The sequence below is a fragment of the Apteryx rowi genome, unplaced genomic scaffold (assembly GCF_003343035.1).
Source record: "Apteryx rowi isolate R43461 unplaced genomic scaffold, aptRow1 scaffold_25, whole genome shotgun sequence".
Lineage (NCBI taxonomy): Eukaryota > Metazoa > Chordata > Aves > Apterygiformes > Apterygidae > Apteryx > Apteryx rowi.
The window spans coordinates 3,793,674-3,810,983 of record NW_020448863.1 but is presented as its reverse complement, the minus strand read 5'-3'; the positions used below and the strand labels follow the sequence as shown (position 1 = coordinate 3,810,983).

Genomic DNA, 17,310 nt, shown 5'->3' with positions numbered 1-17,310 from the left:
TTGAGCATGAAATGGCCAACGCTTCTCAGAGAGGCCAGAGATGTCCACCATTCATTTTATTTCCTTCCACCCACACACCACTGCAGAGGGAGAAGGGGAAGCAGGAACAGACAGTGAAAGGGAAAGAGGGATGGGGAGAGAAGTTATGCAACTGAGAGAGAGAGAAGTGGAGACTACCACTGGTCAGTGCAGGAGCCCTTCCCCTCACACCTTCACTACAAAGAGAGGCAGAGGATCAGGGTGTTCCCAGAGCTCTCCAGCTCCTTTGCTAAGCACTGACCAGCCCACTCTGATGGCACTAAAGCTTTCCTCAGGGCCAAGGTTGCTGTGGAATCCAAGAGAGAAGTGGGATTCCAGGTTCTGGATTCAAAATAATTGCATTGCCACAATTACCAGTTACATCAGCTATCCTTTTACCCCTTCCCCTCAAACTACCCTACAGAGATATGATAAAATTGTGCTCAAACTCAATTTTTTCTAATATTTGGTTAGGCTTTTTTGGAGTGGGAGGTGTTGAAGGGTTTTTTTGTTTGTTTTTTTGGGGGGGGGTTGCCTCTTGAGATATCTGGGTACTGTTTTTAGAGTAAGTTGTCAAATGAAAAAATACATGACATCTTCAGAAAGCAGATGCTTTTCATGTATTTTTAACTGTATTTGTGGCCAGGACTCATCAGGAGATAGAAGTTCTTTAAATTCTGTGATATTCTGGCATTCCAAATATATCCTGAAGTAATACTGAAGCACTGAAATTTATGACAGATGTACATAATACAGAAGCTATTTTTGTTTGTATCCTCCCAGTACGCAAAATTTTGTTTGAGATTACTTTGACATTGACATACCACCAGACTCTAGTAATGCACAGGGCTTTGATGCTGTGCTTTATGCTAAGTTTATGACAGCATATTCTCATTCCCCAAAATGTGGTAATTCAGCTGTGTCATGGGTTCACTCATTCACCTTCTCCCAAAGAATTTTCATCATGGAAGGGTGTTTTACATGGAGTAGATGAAACGCTGGTCCTAGTGACTGCAGTGCACGCAGGATTTCATTTCCAAGGGTCCAGATTTGCACCACAGAACCTGAATATGGAGCTCTGCCCAAAGGAGATCTGAACCAAGGTTTGCTTTACTAGACTCCTCATTCCAATAGGGATAGAGGAAAATCTTTAGGATTTATCTACCAGTGGCTCTTGAGCTAATCTATTTGCAGCTGAATTATGACACAAACTGGCCTTCAGCCCATCATTTTTAGGCGTTCTACTTTCTATGTAAAAGCTGTGTTGAGCAGAAGAAGATACTAATCTAAATATTAATGGAATGATTTTTAAGACATCTTTATAGAACAGAGATCAGATTTTCAAAGTTCTCAGCTCTTCCCATTAACGTATCAGTAAACCCACTACTTCAGAGCTAACTATTATTGCAGCTAGCAGAATTAGACTTCTACTGTCTCCTGTCCAGATTAAATACTTCAGTTTTCAGTGGGGAAACATTTAAAAGAGGTTGAAGGAGATGGAGCAAGGACAAAAGATCACTGTGGAAAATTTCCAGGAATGCTGCAGCAGTCTCCATGCTTCTGTAACGGCTTTTGGTTGCTCCCTCTTGACAATTTCCATCTGTGGGGCTTTGGACACTAGATCTAAATAGCTTATAGCCACTTGGTCTGTCCTCCTGTCCTTAAGGTTTTCACTAGTCTTCATATTATGGAAGAAAGAAAACCAATCCCCCTTTGCAACATGCACAGACATATGACTAGACCTGGCTTTACTGAAGCAGGCTGGCCAGAAGAGGAGAGGAAAGAAGGGTGAAAAAATATGAGCCTCCCCATGATTACCACCATGAGCTCCAGGTCATGTGGCAGGAGAGGCTACGCTGTAGCGCACTGGGGCTCTGGCCTGTCTGCTTTTTTCCTCCCTCTACCACAAAAACATGGCAGAGCCACTTCGCAGTACAGGACTTGTCCATCAGTGGAGAGTCAAATAAAGTAAGGAAAATCTTGCATCATAAACTACACTTCTCCCACTTCTTTGGCAGGGGAATTTCAGAGCAAGATGATKTCAGTGCTGTGCTCATGTTTTAGGTGGCAAGTTCCTGTTCACTTGATTCAGAGGGGAGGAGGGGGAAGAGTGACACTTGCAAATAAGCCTTTTTATTTCTCATTCTCTCCTTCAGCTACCTTGCCTTTGCTTGCTCCAGATAGAGGATGTGAGCAAAGGAGAAAGAAGAGTACCTGAGATGCCAATGCTCTCAAACACATATGTCAAAGTTTATCACATATCCCCTTAGAGAATACGAAAAGGAAGCATGAAGAAGTAGAATGCTCTGCTTATTTAGAGTTTGTGTTAAATGGTCCAGGCTTAGAAGAGAGAAAAAGACACCTTCACTGTGCTGGCTGCAAAGACAGAAATGATGGGACTCTGGAAATAATGGACACTTGTCGGATCACTGAGCACTGAATTCATACAGCTGACTCATCCTTCCCTAACAGCTTGCATCTCATGCCTCAATACCAACCAGCCTTATCTCCTGCTTGGGGAAATCCCAGTAAATGCACACTCCCCATGGGCAGCCTGGCACACGGACACCTTCTCATGCTGTGTAACCAGATGTGTTTCGGTTTGCAGGACTCCTTTATCATCCTCACACTCTGAAAGAGAATATACTTGAGAGGTTCAGAAAACAGTTCAGCAGAGGTACTTGCAAAGGGTAGCATTTACTGATGTGGGGATAGATGGCTGCATGTGAGCTCTGGCAGCATGTTCCTGACAGAGAAAAAGGCTTTTAGTCTTATTGTCATTGTCACAGAGAAATGAAAGAATCACTAAGAAGCAGCACTGGTCAAGAAGGAAATGAACCCATAGCCAAGCACCTGGCAACGTGCACAAAGTTACTATAAAGCCTTGAGCTCTCTCCTGTAGGCAGCAGCAGCTTTACACTGCTTGAGCAGTGTGAAGCAACTCCATGCTGAACTACTTTGACGCACCCTTGCGTTGTCAGAAAGAAGGAAAGAAACCTTCATGTAATTGATCAAAATTAGCCTCACAGGCAATAAACCCAGCTAATACTTATCTTTTCTCTTTATTAGAAATATATATAGCATCGTTAAAACTAAAACACTAAAACAAATAGCAATACTAAATCTATGTGGCGTCAGCCTACTAGTAAAATAAACAGTTCTTCCCTATGCTAAAGAAGGCAGGAAAAATACAGAGTAAGCTATTATTTCCTAAGCCTATATATCTTCTGTGATCACTCTCCCTGTATTTTGTAGCCACTCTCTCTCCTAAGAGACATAGTGCCCTAACATTTTCCAGGAACTGTTTATAAAAAGTTAGGTCACAAGGGAACAGTATCTCACCACGTGACTTAGACATTCAATTGCATGGAAGCTTTAGAAAAAAACTTTAGAATCAAGAGTTTCAGAAATATAAGCTGAAATATGCTTATTAAAATTTTTTTGCACAAGTGCTTCCAGTCAGGGTTGGTTAATGAAAAATTTCACAGAGATCCAATCCTAATGAAGAAATTGTTTGTTATGACTAGCTCAGTCAGCTCTGGTTGAATATATGGGTTCAGTAAGTGGTGTAATTAACAGCACCTTCTGTTTAAACTAATTGAACACATATTAATTCTCCCATAAAATGTGAGAAAAATAAATTTTAGCTGTGTCAGGCTGATCTGGTTTCAGTGAAGTCAACAAGAGCTATGGGTGATTCACTGTGTGTTTTGTACATACACAGAAAGACAGATTAATCTAGCTGTGTTTTACTTTTTCTTAAACATATCATGTGGTTTCTATAACCAGTGAGTCCAGATGACTGTTTGGACCAGTGAGACCAAAAAATATACCATGGAGTTCACTGAGATGCTAGCCAGAACACTGGGAATTAGCTATATTTCTGCTGCCATCTACTTGCAAGTGGCTTGCTTCTACAGTGTGCCTAATAAGCAAATGCGGCATGCTCCAAATACCAAGAGAAGTAAAATTAACTCAAAAAGGTTGACTGAAACTACTGAAAAATAAGCCCACAGAAGTTACTCCCTGCTACCTCTGTGTATTAATACTGCTCCCCACACTAATAACAGCAGAGTAAAATTCACTTGCAGTGCAGATTAAAAACCGGAAGCTATCACAGAATAGCAATTCCAGTTTCACCAAAAAGATAAGCCCTAACACTGTCTGTTTCTCACAACACATTTCCCCTTTAGGGTTAAAAGCCTACAGATTACAGATCCACTCTTCTAACTAATCTCTTTATGTATCTGCCAGGACAATGAGATATATGAGGTCAATCATTTACTCATATTAGCTCATTTTTGTGATAAAAATGGAGCCTGTTCCCCGTTAGTGAACTACGCCTAACTGAAAGGGGACAATTTTGTGAGTGAATTAGAAATGGAGGCAAAAAGATCTTTGCAAGACAAGCAGTGTACTATTTGCATGACAAGCTGCATGTAGTAAGCAGATTGCAAAACTGTACACATGCACAAAGCATGAAGTCCCTGTTTGGCACCACCTATGTTTGCAAAGACCAGACCAAAAGGGTTTCAGCTGGCACACAGACTGCAGGTCATTGACTTCTGTTTTTTATTCAGTGGCTTCAATGTAGCTATGTTTTACTTACACCTGTTTCAAATTTGGCCTCTTCTCTGCGCTGCTATAGAAAGCAGAGGGAGACTGATAAACTTCTCTCAATCGGACGTCTGTTTCACAGCTTATTTTTATGTGTTATGTTCCCAAGAGGGTTTGCATGGGAGGTAAAACACAAATATGTAAACAGCAACATCTGTATATCCGTACATGTGCACACCCCAGCTTAACACTTGGATGTTTGCCTAAACAGCCTAGCTCTGGTGGTGAAACATGTAAAGACACAGAGATCTGCTTTTATATATGCTCATTCCATATAAGCACATGCAGATACAGCCCATACACAGAATGCATGATCACCCATGGATGCCACATTCGCTTCTTCCAATACAATAACTCTGCAGCCAGCCTTTCCCCAATCTACCCTTAATGCCTTTTGTGCCCAAGTCCTTCATGCCTCCCTCCACTCCCCTGAAAATAGCAATATTCACTCCTAAGTGTTGTACAAACCTTTGTTGGTAACTTCCCAAGAAACTTCAAAGAGCAACAAATCCTCCACTGGCAGGTCTTCATCCTCCCACTGAGGAAGACCATTAAGAGAGGTCATAGACAGTGATCTAGCCAGCGGCATTTTCTTCAGCCCTTTAAGGCTCACCACACAGACCACAACAGTTATGAAATGACCGATTACTGTGGGGGCTCTCTGCAGTTCTGGCTGGAGTAGTCTGTCGGTATGCTGGGCTCGGAGCAGAAAATTTACTCAGATAGCTGGGAGCTAATGGGTTTAAACTGTGACCACCAGCATTAAATTGGCTCAGTGAAATCCTCAGGGCTTGAGAAGTAACTGCTGGCAGAGGTAAGAATTTAAGACTGTTCTGAGCAAGGTCTTGAGTGCTTTGGGGCCAGGCCTGTTTTCTCCCTCAGAAGGAGGTAAAAATCAGTTTTGAGCTCCCCAGCCACAGCTTTCAGTATCTACCACCTCAGGGACAATTGAAACTCGCCAGTTGTAAACACAGTACTGCCCTGAGCAAACTCCAGTTGGGAGGACACTCCGAGTTCATCACCTGATTTGAGCCCAGCCCCCAAGTCCTCCCCTCAACATACACCCTTCCTGTTAACACTCATGGACCTTCTCTATCCCCTAGCTACTTACCAGCAGGATAAGTAGACTCTTTCTGCATGATGTCTCTTAGATGACTTCACAGGTTAAACACTTACCTGTTCTTACTCAGTTCATCAGTCTATGAGCTTTTCCTTTTTTCCACAGTTAACTCCTCTTGCACCCCCAGGCTGTCGACTTCATTTTGTTCTTGAGAAACCTTGCAGCCCTGATAGCTTTTACAAACAGAGCTACAAAGGCTCTGTCCCTACTTTGGCACACACTCTTGGTGGTTTTCCCTGCAGTCCTGGTCCCTGATTTTCCATCTTTTTTGTCTTTTTCCATGTCACAGGTCTTTTCTAGCCTCTGGGCCCAGGTTCCCTACCTAGAGAAACTAGTGAGTAGTGAGACAGGGAACAGTATGCCCCTGTCTTGCTCCAGGACAGAGCTGGGATGCTGCATTCATACCTGGGGGGATGCAGACCCCTAACCCAAAACGTAAGATCCTCAAGGCTCCACAGAGTGGCTGCCTGCTTTGAAGATGCTTATGTGCCTATGTGTCTAGTCAAGAACCCAGTGTTTCTGAGACAGCTGTGTAAGTTGAATCTAATTCTGAACTTAGAAAGCAACCTGCCCAAATCCAGAATTCAGGAGTGATCAGATCTCCAGGTGAGATCAGGCATGTCTCTGGGACTGCTGAGGATAAAGTTGTGCTGGCAAGTGTGGACTTTATAATAGTGTGGCTGGACAAGCTCTGACCTCGCTTAAGACAAAAAAAGTCCAAGGCAACTAGAACAGGTAGCTGACCTGTGTAAAAATAATGGAAGCGTGACCTCCTTCTCTTGAATTTATAGGATCCAGGAAGGAGCACTGCAGATTATGCACAACTGCATGTGGGGACAGTCTCCTGTGAAGTAAAAATAAGTATTTGAGGGACCCTGTAAATGAATAGTGCTGTGAACTGTGGAAGAGTTTAAAGCCTGTGGAGGCCAGTGTTGTCCTGTTACAGAATAACCATTTTATAGTTTCTCACTATATTGTCAGCCTGCAAGACTGTCAGCTTACATGACAGCGTATCAGTGCTTGTACTTCAGAAGAGCTGGCCTGCTACACTACCAAATAGCACAGAGGTGCTAGAAAACAACCCAGCAGCTTGATTCCCAGGAAACAAGTTTCAAACCTAGCCCAGAAGGAGCAGAGGGCATTAGATGTGTTTCTGTCAGAAGAGAATCACTCAGGGGGACATAATATGAGCTGAGCCTATCTTTACAGCTAATTATCACCMAAATGTCTTGGTCTTCTGCTTACACTTCTCCTTGGCCTCCCGACACATAGAGGAGTCAGTTCCATCCCTGAGCTGATGGATTCAGTTCATTGAACTAACCCAATCCCCAGAAAGTTTTTTTGCCAAGTTAGAAAATTGAGCTGGCTCAGCAGAGGGTCTGGCAAGTATCAGAGAGGCTAGAACAGCACAGCTGAGAAACTGAGAGAGATAGGGAAGGTGAGAAGGATTATTTCCCACTACTTGCCTTTCTACTGAGTGAAGCTGATAGACCGCTTGACCATACTATGCCACTTCACCCACAGACTGGGCTGGACTTTTGAGGAAGGAAGTTTTCTTGCTAGGTTAACTGGAAGGCTTTACTGCCTGCTCAGGGTAGGATTCAGCATTTTATTGGTTGGTCATCCTTTTGTCTCAGTGGTTTGAGTTTCCCTGATTATCAGTTTATGAAAAAACATGGTTGCAAAACAGTATTTTTGGAGCAGCTGTGACTTTTACTACCTGGAGTTGACAGGACACCAGACCATCCTATAGCTTAGGAATCAGGTTATTTAAAAGAACTCCCCCTAATATTTTAAATGTGAGGGTCTCATTTCAGAACCATCAAATCTGCTCAACACATCCCTCAAGGCTCTCAACGCCTTTCTCAGGAAACCCTGAGGGCAAGACTGAGAGCTGCCAGTCTCACAGAGACCACCTCGGCTGAGAGGGGAGGAGGAACAAACCAACCCATGCGCTAGGCCTATCTCAGCAGATGCGTGCCAACAAGTACACCACAAAACCAGACATTTTAAACGAGACAGCAAATAAGCTACCTCACTAACTGCTGCCTATGGACTGAGTTAGGAGCACTGCGCACATCTCACCGCGCAGCCTCCCTTCCCCCGGCCTGCGCGCAGCGCCCCTTTGCTGCCAGCGGGCCGCCAGGAGGCGCCGCCTAACGGCCACCCTCTAACGGCCGCTCTCTAACGGCCGCCGGCTCACGGGCAGGGCGGGGCGGGGCTAAAGTAGCCGTCACAGGCCGTAGCGTCACCTCGGCGTCACGGTGTCACATTTTTCCAGAATTTTGTTTGCGGTTATGGGATATTTTCTTGGATTTGGGTTTTTTTTTGTTTTTGTTTTTGACAAAAGATATATTCTCTTAAACCTACTTAGAGAAGAGGTTTGGAAAAGTCATTGGATATCATAAGATAATTTCACAAGCCCTGGCAACACCAGTGTTGTGTGGAACTGGGCAACTCATGTAACTATTCTGTACGTCCTCTTTTGCAAATTGGAGGTAACATCCGTGTTTTTAAGTGCTTCAGATTTTCTGATGATAAATGCTTACCTGAATAGCACTGTGACCACTAGTATTCCATCACATGCTGAGAATATTTGACTTCATCCGGTCTGTATGACTTACTTTTAGGAGGCTTTTTTTTCACACAGTGTCATCCCAGATTCTTGCTTTTTGTTCTAACAGAACCAGAGAAAAAGCAAATACATTTGAATAGTGCTGAAAATATTAAAAAAAGGATCAAAACATGAGCAAAAACCTAGTTCTGTAAGCTCGTTTTCACAATCCAGCTTTCTCCCATTAGCTGTSTTGACTGCAAACACCTCCAAGAAGCGAAACTTCTCTGAGAGGCAGTGGTTACTACAAAGATGTACTACGTACATATTTGTCAAATCACACAGAAGACAAGACTATTTACTGAAAAGGACTATGTTAAGTCTGGTGAATCCTGTGCATTCTAACAAAATTTGCGAAGATAATGATTGTTTTGTGTGAAATTACTTTAGGGAAATTGAATATTTTGCATTCAGAGGTTTGTTTTTTTTTATGACAGGTTTATTTTAACTCTTTCTTTTTTTTTAATGGATTTGATAATGTATTGCTTCTTAAACACTCTTTCCTGAAGCACATGGGCCTATCTTTACAATATTTATACAAGATACTTATTCGAGTGACAAGAAGATGAAGAGATTAAGACAAGTAAGATCTATAAAACTGAAGCCCCATTCATTAGTTTTGCAATATCAACAGATCTGTAACTAAAACCATAGTCTGTCCTCCAGCAGGACTATTTTTGTGCAAAAAACGTTTTAGTGAAATTTGCTAGGAAGTTAGTTCTTGCTGAAACAATAAGATCCACTAAATTCACCTGCTTTTGGTTTTGCTGATTCTTTTTCTTTGAGGTAATTCCTACCCCATGTAATTTAATAGTAAAGCTTACAATCTGTTTGGATAAAGGCAATAAGAAACACAGTTTGGGTCTGTAATTGAGTGCTTGAGTCAGATGATCTCAAGTGGACTCTTACCTATATACTTAAATGGAAGTTAGAAACTTTTGAAAATGTCCCCTGTTGAAGGTCTTGATCTCTGTATTAAATAGTATGTGCTTTAAAATTTGTTGAATTTCAGCATTATAACTGACACACATACTAAAATAATATGTCCATCAAAACTGCAAATTTCATATAAAATCTAGCTACTGAAAAAGAGGATTTCTCAACTTTTGATGGTTCAATGGCCATTGCCCATGATAGAAGAAAAATCCCCTTGAAACTTAATATATCTTTCTATACAGATTAAGTATCCTGTGAAACAAACTATCCACTCATGCTGCTTTTATTCAGACTCAGTGCAACATCAGATTGTTCTCCATCTGCAGCAGCACCATGTTATTTCAGCATTCACCACGTTGTGTCTATGTAAAGGCTGCAGGACTGGATCCCATGAATAGGTGGCTCTTCCTGCTTTTCACCTTAAAATGCTACATCTTTGAAATTTCTGGCCATATTCTCAAATAGCGCGAGTTTGCATAGCTCTAGCTGTAGTCTTGCGCAGAGGACAATTGTGGGTTTTGACAATAGAGATAATAAATATACAAACAAAAGGCAAATTGGGCGAATTGATTAAAATAACATATATTCCCCAAGAAAAAGCTTTAAACACAACTCTCATGTTCCTTGATGCTGAAGTCAGCCAACCTAAAGTACCAGAAAGGTTTTACTTAATACTTACAGAATCACTTTTTCTTATTATTTTCTTCCTTGTTTTCTTTCACTGTAAGCTTTTTTGTTATTGCTGATGGAAAAGCACATGAAGTGCCTAGGAAAGGTTAGATCCAACAGTCAGCTCAAAAACTTTCTTCCCTGCAAATGGTTCTAGTTGCTAGAGGGCAAATGGCCCTGTGCATTATATTTGTAGACTGCCAGGATTAAGTATGGGATCTATATGATGTATCTGGACTTATCTGTTACTGCCATAAAGGTGGTAATGCGTGTAGCTGTATACCTACAGCAAAATGAGCTCTCCAGGAGAAGAGCTATATTCTGACAATAATAATTGCCAAACTTTTAGCACATATGATGGAGACACAGTCAGCAATAGCAGAAAGGAACAGAAAGGAAATCACTAAATATCCTCCATGTGAAGTACAATGAGGTACAGGTGGTGAAGGCAATACTTGAATGTGTTATTCTTGTCATAGAGACAAGGCAAAGGTGTGACTGTTATTGTACAGTTTGTTCCTTTATAGCAAAACAGAGAGGACAATTGCTGAAGTGAGAGAATGAAACCTACCCAAAATAACAAGGGAAGCATTGTAGTTTATAAAATATAACTTAGATAAAAAAATATTTTCCAGAAATCTAGAAAGAGTGAAAACTGGTTTCGAGCCTTACCTATTTAGATTCCCTTTATTACTCTTACCACCAAAGCATACAAATGCCCTCTGGTAATTCATTACTCAATGTGACTCAATTCTGCCAGACATCATTTGTTATTCAACTGTTATTCATCTTTCAGCCCATATAAGTGAAATAATATCACTTGCAAGGATACTGGATAATAAGTAGGCTGAGTCTGAAAGGTCTTTGAAGAGAAATTATACAATGTGAGTATTGTTTTTTCCAAATTTCCTAGGCTTCTCTGGAGATATCAAGACAGGGACAATGCTGTGCACTCTGCCCTACCTAAAACTCCTTTTGAGACTATTATCTGCCCGGATGCTGTCTTCTCTGCATGCTTTGATCTAACTCCTTCTATCTGGGTAGATCAAGGTTTTTTTACAAAAACTAATTAACTCAGCACATCATCTCAGGAAGTGAGTCCTGGATGTTGTCTTCATATCACAGATTTCTCAGTCCTTCCAGAAGAACCACTTTGGCAAATCTTTTTTGTTGGAAAATCAATTTCAGCCTCCCTGGTTGAGGGAAAGAAAAAGTGTGTTAAGGGAAAAAACATCCTCAATGTGTAGAAGCTTATAATGAGGAAAGTATCTGGGAGTGGCTTGTTTTAAAGGTTTTCAAGGTTTTCTTAGGTTAACTGTAGGAAAAACAAATAAAGCATAGGTGTTAAAAATGCCAATAAATGTTTAGTCAAATTTTATTAGCAGTGAGTTATGGTGGTTTATAGCAATTACTGATGTACACACAATGTACTTTAGAAGTAGAGCAGTAGGTGGCACTATGGATATTAATACATGAGTTCTTCAGTTCTGTATTGTTTTGTTCGACAAAAAGGATGTTTTATTCTTCTTATTATTAAATCCTGGTTCATGAAAAACCTTAGTTTTATGAAGCCCATGGAAAGACAATCACAACAGAGTGAACAAAATGGGGGATCTTCATCTTGGAGAATAGCCCCTGCTTCCAACTGAGAGACATGGGGAAGGGAAGAGAGAAAAGGAACAGCAAAGACAGGACCTTTAATAAGATGAGCTGTTAGTGCTTATCACATGTGGGCTGCCAATGCTAAAGCAACCATTATGAAGCAGCTGAAGGAACTGAGAGGCAACAGCTGAGTTTTATTTTCTACACCTCCAAGAGCCACTCTTCTGAAGGGACTTACTACTGACATTGCAGCTGCTTGCTGGGAGCCTGTTGTTGGCTTAATTTCTAAGCCTAAAAAAGCAGTAAGCAGTATGGAAGTGTCATATTTCTTTCTTTTCTCTTCCTTTCTGCTTTTTGTTCCCTTCTTTCTTTCCCTTTTTGAGCTTCATTCTGATTTTTTTCTCTATCCAGTCATCTATTTTTTAAAGATGTTCCTTTCATTTCCATGTGATGTAGATATCTTTGACCCAATTGAAGATCTCTCTGTTTTATTATTATGTCTGTATTTTTAGGTGTACTCATGAAACTCTGTAGATATATTTAGCAAAAAAGCATCAGAATTTTATTTAACAAAAAAAAAATCTTTTCAGAGTTTAAGGTGAAAATATCAATTTTCTGTCATTTATTGTTGTGTTATGCAACCAGAGTGAGATGTTGGCTGCATTTGCTTTTAATCATTCTAAAGAGAAAAAAGTAAAGTCATAATATTTTTTGTTTCAAAATGTATCTTGTGCCCACAAACCTCATTAAAAATCCCAAACTTGTGGTGGATATTAGAATAATAAAGTAAAGCTGCCTAAGTGATGTGTCTGAATTGTTCACCACTATTCTCCTCCTTTTTTAAAGAGGCTTTGTGATCAGGAATCTAAGCTCCACTGGCCTCCCGCCAAGCTGTTGTGTGCTTCTGAAACACAAAAGAACCGCTGGGTTGTGATGGATGGACTTTCCTTAATAAGACTTAAGAAATGCAGAAGGAGTGTACAGGTATGTATAAGAATGCTGGAGATGTTGAGGGTCTTTAGTTACCTTTAAAGTATTTTATATTCACTATATGATCCAAATCTAGTCAAATTTATTGGAAAAGAGTCTTGGAAAAATTTCAGGGAGCTTTATATCTGGGTCCTAGTAGTTGACAAATTCAGGACCTGTTCTGAGCAGGTGGGGAATACATGTACGTTAGCTAAACTACTCTTTCTCCAGCTATGGTGCAACTAGGCTTTTGCTCCTTTCAAAACTTATAGTAAACCATTTACCCAAATGGAGGGAACGCTGGGAGAATCTGTTGGTCGGGATGTAGACTCCATCAGTCAGTTGACTTTTTTTAAGATATGTGTTTATGGATCATGAGTATTTATGTGCCTGACCTCTCTTTCCTAATATTGTGGCTAGAGAATCATGTATTGTGAAACCCTCTAAACTTGATGGAAAAGACTCTAGCCTCAAACTCATTTCTGCCACAGTCACTTGTGTAGACTGCATTCTGGTGTAACTGGTTGTTGAAAAATTCCTAGCTGAGGATATTTCCAAATGGCTAGAGACTTCCTCAATTCTGAATCTCAAACAGATTTAGGATACTTGTATATTTATGGCTATTTTGACTTCTGGAACAGCCCCTTGAAGCCACAGACTTACAGATATCAATTTATGCCAGCACAACATACTATTTTATATATATCAGTATRAAATACTAATCAAAAATATCAAGGCCTTCATAACATTTAGGCTGCCACCAAAGGAATAATTTAGCTTTCAAGAGAAAACTGCTGTTCAAAATAATAATTACTGATGAAAGGAAAATAGCAATTGTATGGCATGACAAATAACTGGAAATTTTTTTCCTTCCACAGCAGAATACCTACAAAAGTAAATGGAATTTATGTTTCAGAGCAGCATATTAACTGCTAAGAGTGTTGCTGACCACTTTTTTGCAATGGCTGCTGTCTTTAGATCTGATAATCAGGTACTTAGCTATGGTGGAATTGGACCCCAGCTTGACTGTTCCTGTATGCTGCCATTTACCTGTACCGTATACGTTCTGAGCTGTTAGCTTTGCTGTGCAAACTTGATGAGAAATGAGGCTGCCTAAGTGGTCAGCTGAGGGTTCCCTGGCATTGTTAACATTATACCACAAAACTGGTGGAGAATTAAGCTGTTTTCAGAGAGAATAGCTGATTTTCTAACAGATTGGTCATTTGGGGACGTTGCACTGTTTAAGGAAGCTCAGGGAGAAAAGTTCTAGAGACAGCTCTAATTGCTTGCCTGGACTCAGTGAGTTCAGAACATTCCAGCTGTGAGGTGATGGCCTTCACCCCTGCTTTGTGCAAGTCCAAAAAGTGCTCCAAATCTCACATGAGTGGAAAATTGTTTCCTTCAGTCAGAAGGCGACTGCCCCTTGGAGTACAGTAACTCTGTGAAATGGTCAATAGGGAGAAGAGGCTACAAAACATCTTAAGTTTTGCTGAGTCTTGTGACAGATGTTGAAGTTTTATTGGTAGCATTTGGTACATGTTTTGTTCCAAATACGCATGGACTCCACGTCACACCAACCAAGAGGCATTCATACCAGGTGGTCTGAGGGGCTGTCATTCCCAGTTCTGCAGGTCATTGCAGCCTCTGCTGCTTTATCCAGGAGAGTGAGAGTTAGCTCTCCTGGAGACATCAATTCACCAGGGGCAAGTTTAATTTTAATCCTTTTGGACTTTGTTTTGGGAAAGGACGCAAGGGCAGCTTGGCCAGTAAGCAGGATCATGGTATTTTGATAAGCATCAGTACGTTCCCACCCCATTTAAAGTTTAAAATAAACACAGTCATGACGTCCCTCTGACAGGCAGGACTGTTAAATGTGTAAAAGGTGTGCTACGAATGATGTCCACTGTCTTCCCATATAACCAGAGATTTGGGGTTGTCTTCATTTTTAGGCTACCTCTCCTCAGGCACCTGAAGTGACCTGATTCACTAAGGATGGACACGCAGCCCACGTTCTGTGAGAGAGTAGTCTCCCTGTCTGTATCTGCAGGCAGGCACTAGATATTAGAGACTGAAAAAAGTCACCAGTTATTTTGGGAAATGAATGTGTAACACCACACAGATACATACAAACACAATTTCTGTGAAACACCATGATTTTCCATGTGATATCTGACATAGCTGTAACTTAGGAAGTAAAATGCAAGTTTGACTAATGCATAGTTTTACTTGTCTTCTGTCATGTAGAGTGCTGTGCTCCCACCTGTAGCACAGACACGTGTACAAAGACGCACGCACACACACACACACACACACTCACACTCACTTTTATAGATGTACACACACATGGATAGCTTTGGTATTCATTTTCTGTGGTCAGCACAGTATCATATTTATTGGTCATGGGGATTTGTCAGTATGTTGGCTTCACTTGTGATATTTTCTTCTTAACTGCAGGTGGCAATCACAGACAGACTGAAGTCTCATTTGCCTAATATTCTGTGAGTTTGCTTTTTTCTGATTTTTCATTTTCTCATAATCAATGTTCTTTCTTCATTTCTGTTAGATCAAGAGGGGCTATTTGACTCTCTTTTGTATTTGGCCAGTGGTAGAAAGCTCAGGCTAGGTATGAATTCTTAGTACATCTCTTTTTTTAATCTTGTGTGACTCTGGGGGAAGTGTTATCAAGACCAGCAATTCACCTTCATGAAGTTTATCTGCATCTCCTCAGGTAGGGCTGCATCATTTTACTTTTTGGTCTACAAACAAAGATTTATCCAGGTTTGTATGCTTTGAAAGACTACTCAGAAAACCCAGAAGTGTAGTGATGAAATGGGTATTTCCATTTATTCAGCTATGGTATACAGTAAGGACTTAATGGGAATAGAGACTATCCCATTATCAGTATTGATACATGTTGAAATTTAACCTCATTCCACAAACGGCCTAGGTGTAAGAGCCACTCAGTGGAACATAGGCACTTGCTCTAAGATGAATACATTGTTAACTTCTTTTCTTTCTCTTTGAGAACTACTGTGCTGACTTTGCATATCCTTGAAGCATGTCCGAAGAGATGTTTCTGTTTATTCTTCATCTGGCTTTTATCTTTCAAAAAACTAACAGGGCATCCAGAATCAACCCAGTACAGAAGTCACTTGAAAAACATTTATTTTCTTCTACATGGGAACAAATTGCCAAAACAAACTCAATAAAATGAAGAGGAAGTCAACAAATACTGTTCTAGACTATCTTCAGTCTGAGAGTGAGAATACTCTATTGTCATACATGACAGGAAAATGAGTTTGTCATGACTCTCAGGCATACTACTCATRCCTGATTCTTGGTGATACCAGTGGAGACTGCTGAGTGAACAGAGACTTTGGAAATCATAGCTTTTCTATTTTACTGTCTGAAATACATAATTAACAGCATAGATATAAACTGCACTCAAACAAAATATCTTTTTTCTTTCCCTTGCATTTTYATTTAGCACATCCTGCAGAGCAAGAATTATGAATGTTACCTTCCACATATGACTGCTGATAGGAATTAACCTTCATTCTCTTTCAACAAATTTTCTGTATATTTTACCTCAAATGTTGAATGTGTAGACAAATCTAAAATTGTTCAAAGAGCTCTTAAGGAGGAGAACATAAGGGAGAAAATATTTACTCAAGAATTTTATTTTTCATATCCTCTGCCTGGGACAGATTATGCATTGTTGCTTATGTCTGCAGGTAAATTATTCATTTCAGACACTGAGCAAATCCAGCCCTACTGGGTCTGACCTCTCCAATAGACCAATCTAAGTTAATTATTTGCACAACTCTCTTGCTTTTTGCCTGCACAGAATAACAACTCACATAGCAATGGCATCTCAAGGAATGGTTTGTACAAATGCAGTAAATCATAGTGATTGGTGTGGATTTTAGAAAGACCGTGGCTACTGCAGTCTGTGAAAAACTTCGAAAGTTTTGATTTACATAAGGCTAGACTCACAGAGATGAGTTAGAGGAGAACTGTTCATAGATGAAAGAAATGCCAATAACTGGACATTACCCTGAAAGGCCCTTTCCCTGTTATGCTGTGGCCTTGTGTCATTCTAGACCACAATATAAGGATCAGACTTAACTGTTTCTGTGCTCCTGCATATATGTACCGCTGAGAATCTGTGGCTTAACTGTTCTGATTTACTTCTGTAAATTTGGGATAGCAGCACATCTTTACAGCGCAAGGCTGATGTGAAGTTCATAACACAATGGCAACAGGAACTCTAATGAGCAACTTAAGGCACAAGTCACCTACTTATCACAAACCACAGTTCTAAGCTAGCTAGCGCATAAGTCATAAAAGCACTACTGGTCTAGCAAAATGCATATATAAAACATTTCCATTGCTCTACATTTACAGTTTCTGTTTAACATCGCTTCACTGTTTAATACTGTTTCCAATTCCCTGTCCCAGTCCTACACTCTGACTAGTGAAAGAAGAGTTGATTTAACACTACCTGTGGATTCAGAACAAGCCTATGTCTTGCCTGGGTGATGGATGATTACCACTAACAGCTGATGTTTTAGTAAGCTTACAAACAGTTTCTTGTTATACAGACTAGTAATAAAAAAAAAAAAGGATGCTACTCATTTCTCTCTAAGTTCTGGATGTGCAGGTGGAAAACTCAAGCTCTGTCTCTTTAGCATACATTTCCTTTGGAAAGCCGTGATACAAATACAATGGTATATAGCATGTATGTGAGACTGAGCACAACTTA

General features: G+C 40.4%; 1 protein-coding gene across 1 annotated transcript in view; it reads right to left on the bottom strand.

Annotated features, from left to right (window-relative positions):
- The window catches only part of GYS2 (glycogen synthase 2), a 48,868-nt gene extending 43,644 nt beyond the window's left edge, over window positions 1-5,224 (bottom strand). Inside the window, exon 1 of the mRNA XM_026066906.1 lies at window positions 5,104-5,224. Coding sequence (XP_025922691.1) covers window positions 5,104-5,224 — 121 coding nt within the window. The remainder of the gene's footprint in view (window positions 1-5,103) is intronic.
- Between the last annotated feature and the right edge of the window lie 12,086 nt (window positions 5,225-17,310).